This window comes from Capsicum annuum, chromosome 11 (assembly GCF_002878395.1).
Source record: "Capsicum annuum cultivar UCD-10X-F1 chromosome 11, UCD10Xv1.1, whole genome shotgun sequence".
In the NCBI taxonomy this organism is placed as follows: domain Eukaryota; kingdom Viridiplantae; phylum Streptophyta; class Magnoliopsida; order Solanales; family Solanaceae; genus Capsicum; species Capsicum annuum.
The window spans coordinates 226,217,140-226,221,377 of record NC_061121.1 but is presented as its reverse complement, the minus strand read 5'-3'; the positions used below and the strand labels follow the sequence as shown (position 1 = coordinate 226,221,377).

The window sequence follows — 4,238 nt, the reverse complement described above, 5'->3', positions numbered from 1 at the left end:
ATCAAATTATAAAAATAAAATAATTACGGAAAGTGCTTATACTAAATTAATGAAAATAAAACATGTGTTTTACCTATGATTTTTTATTAATTAATCACGATGAATGATATCTATTCGCTTTGATTTATAATTATTACGTTTATATTTTTAAATCTTAATCATTTAGATTTCAATCATTACGTGTATTTTTTTTAATGTTATAACCACTTAATAATAGGTATAAATATATCTAAATGATCAAATGTTATCCACTTATATCTATGCAAAGACGATATTTCATCATTAGTCCATCCATTTTCAATATTAACAACCACAATTGTTGTCACCATTATCAATTATTACTATCAAATTATCTAAATAATCAAGATGTTATCTACTGATATTTCATCATTAGTCCATCCATTTTCATCACTAACAACAACCGTTATCGCTCATCATAATCAATTGCTATCAAAATATATCGTTGTCTGATCCATTATCATGTTTCGTAAAAAATTAAAGGCCTATCATATATATATATATATATATGGTATATTTTACCACTATACACCACTCTCAATTTGTAATAGAACACTACCATTACAAAACCTTACTCTCACCTCTCACCCTCACCCACCCCTCAACACCCCACTACCCTACCCACGCCACCATCCCATCCATCCTCTCATCTCTCTTTGTATTCTTTCTTTTTAATTGATGAAACCAAATATTATCTTTACCCTTTGAATAGGCTTTTTCTTAATTCCCTTTACACTTTATATATTTTCCCCTTTGAGCATCTTTTTTTTTCCTTGCAACCTTTTTGCTTGAATTGTATACAACTTCATTTCATATATACATACATATGTATACATATATATTTCTTCTTCATTCTTCCCCTTTGTTACTTTGATCTATGTTCTAGTCCAAAAACCTAAAATATATATATATATATATATATATATATATAAATATAAAATGGCATTCGACATGACTTCTTCTTCTACATCATCTTTCTCAGAACGCGTTTGTTACTTGCAGTGCAATTTTTGCAACACCATTCTTGCGGTAATTGCTTATAAATTCTTCAAACTTTTTTGGATTTTAATTTCTTAATTGTTGTGCATATGATAACATAATTACTAGGGTTTTTAAACCTTTTGATGTTCTTTTTTTTTTCTAAAACATGCATGTTAGTATAAAAAAAGCACAAGGAGGACATATTTAAATATCATTTTAAGCTCATGTGTGATGATTGTGATGATAGATTATTATTAAAACTGAAGGATTTGTTTTTCGAATGAGAATATATGTCTTTTTTTAAAAAAAAAAATTAGGTTTAAAGTGAAGTAAATATGGATGAAATTCTTCAAACATATATAATCTTATTGTGATGAATTCTTCTTTTGAATTATTATAGGATTAAAAGACGTATATAGTTGAATTTATAATTATTTTTTCCTTGATATTTTATATTAATTTCTTACTAGATTTCAATGAGGACAAAAAAGGGGTTGTTCTTTTTTTTGTAGGTGTTTTCATTAGTTTGAAAAATCTTAAAATTTAACTACAAATGTGATAAAACAAGAATTATTATGTTCCAAATTATTATTTTTCTTCTTCTTTTTTTTTCCTTCCAATATTTCAAATCTGATTTCTTACTTCCAATTAATTGTACTATTATTTTCGATGGCGTTAGATCTCTTATCCGTAAAAATGAAAAAAAAAAATAAAAGAGATGTGGGGTTTTCTGTTCACACATTTCAACACATTTTCCCACTGGATAATCAACTCGAGATATTTTTAAAATTTTACTTTTTTCCCAATTCTTGTGATAACATTAATTTATTTCTAGTGGTCAAGAAATATCATGGTTGAAATTTTTGAATCAGTTAAAAGGTATTGTTTTATTACTCTTCTTCATGATTTTTTTTTTTTTTCAAAAAAGAAACTTTTAATCTATGGATACATAAATAGAATTGTTGTTCATATATTTTTTGTTATATAATTTTTTAATTTATAATTTTTTTATGATACTTGTAATATAATGGACTGTGATTTCTGTTCTAGTCATGTCATTTTCCTAGTTATCTCTTTCTTTAAATTTCTCACTTTTATAGTGACTGAGCAATGCTCAGAAAAAAAGTCAGGAGCACCAAAAGGGAAAAGGAATTAAAGAGAGATTGTGCTCCTTGATTTTTGCATAGTGAAAACTATATATTATAGTAGTAAAATATTCCATCTTATGAAGGAAGTTTAGGACTGAGAATAAATATCGAAAAGTCAGAAAATTAGATTGAATTAATTTGATTTGGTGTTCGATGTACTTTTTTTCATAATTAAAAATCGAAATCTGAAATAATCGAATTGAACTAAGTGATTTCCAAATATTTAGTCTTATGCATGCGATGGAAATTTGAATTAGTCAACCCTCAAGTCAAGTATCGGACAGTCGCTAGAAAAAAATTTGCTAGATTGAGGATCCAATTTATACAATGTATCAAGATTTTGAGTTCTTTAAAAATGATGTTAATTGTACCCAAAAAAATAAATAAATTAGCCTCTTTATACTCTTTAGCTTCACTTTTCCATTTTCGGGTGATTTTATAGCCATAGTATCTAACAAAAAAGAAGTCTATAGTTTGCAAATTGTTACAAGCTACTAGCTATAGTTACATGATATTTTAGATTAATTTAACCTGATGATATAAAAGATACATTATATATATATATAGTCAATGCAAATAATTTAAACTAGTGAAACCTCCCTCCCCCCACCCCCCTATCGCAGGGCGGACCTATTCTTTGGCGAGGTGGTTCATTTGAACCTCCTTCGATATAAAATTATACTAGTTATACATGGTTAAAATCATTTTTTATGTGTATGTAGTAGATGATTAACTCCTTTAATTTGTTCGTATGTATGTTATTTCTAAACTCCCTATTAGTAAAAATTCTGGCTCCGCCACTGCCCTACCCCCTACCCTCATCCACTTATGAATGCATATGAAATGTGTTTTCAGGTTAGTGTTCCCTGCAGCAGCATGCTAACCATAGTAACAGTAAGATGTGGGCATTGTGCAAATTTGCTTTCTGTTAATATTGGATCTTTACTTCAAGCTCTCCCCTTTCAAGATCTACAAGTAAGTAAATACATCAACTAACTATTTCATCTGTTTCATTTTATGTGATATAATATCGACTTAAGTACTAGGCATGTATAATTTTTTATCACTACAACGAGTATTCATACACGAAATTTATTAGTTTCATGAATGCCTACGTCAAATATAATCAATTATTTACGCATCCAGACCTAATTCATCGCTGAGCGAGGCATCTACTGCTATTCTTTTCAGTTTGTTCCAAAAAGGACGTTTTTTTTTATATTTAAGAATAATTTAGATTTAAACTTTCTAGTTTAACCCTAACATCATGATTTTATAACCATATAATATCATGACGTGTTTAATATTATAAATTTTAGTACAATGAAAAAATTCCTTTAAATCTAGTGTATCGAGTCAAACATCTTCATATAACATCAAAAGGAGAGATAAGTTATTTCAAAATTCTTTTTGGTTATATGCTGTCTCTTTTTTCTTTAATTTCCTTTTATGGTTAAATGGAATCATGTGGAAATAGAATGTATTGTCTTTCCATCATTTCTTTTGTTGCTGAGAAGTAATAAAGTGATTCATAATAATTTTTTTTTTTCTTTTTATGTGACAGAAACTGCAAAAACAACAGTATACAAATGTTGAACACAATAATGCTAGTAATTATAAAGGTTATGTCTCATCATCATCATCTTCTTCTAAGTTCAACAGATTTTCTGCCAGTATTTCTCCTGAAATTGAACCTAGAATCCCTCCGATTCGTCGTAAGTTCTCTGTCTCTCAATAAATCGTTACACGTAAATTATATGTAAATGTTTACTTGAAAAATAAGGCAGTTAACCTGCTACAAGCCTACAACGTAACATATTAAAATCTTAACTTATATTATCAGTATATAAGTTAAGTACTTTGTTGAGTATTATTGTTTGCAACATATATATCCTTCAAAGTGTCATTAAGTTATACAACAAACTAGCTAAGTTAAAATATCTAGATCTGCATTTTCAAAACCGCTCTAGTTATTATATACATTGATCTTTGATTTCCTTTATCGATTGTAACGGATAACTTGAGATTTTTAAGATTACAAATCCAATATTTTAAAGAGTTTTACGAAATAGTATTTACACTATCAATATA

General features: G+C 27.7%; 1 protein-coding gene across 2 annotated transcripts in view; it reads left to right on the top strand.

The window, feature by feature from the left end:
- The first annotated feature begins 558 nt into the window (after positions 1–558).
- Positions 559–4,238, top strand: part of LOC107848616 (axial regulator YABBY 5) — a 6,297-nt gene continuing 2,617 nt past the window's right edge. Inside the window, exons 1-3 of one of the 2 annotated variants that reach the window (XM_016693393.2) lie at positions 559–1,047; positions 3,003–3,122; positions 3,712–3,769. In XM_016693393.2, coding sequence (XP_016548879.2) covers positions 958–1,047; positions 3,003–3,122; positions 3,712–3,769 — 268 coding nt within the window. In that variant the 5' untranslated portion in view covers positions 559–957. Of the gene's footprint in view, positions 1,048–3,002; positions 3,123–3,711; positions 3,863–4,238 lie in introns of both variants that reach the window. The other variant, XM_016693392.2, reaches the window with a different exon arrangement.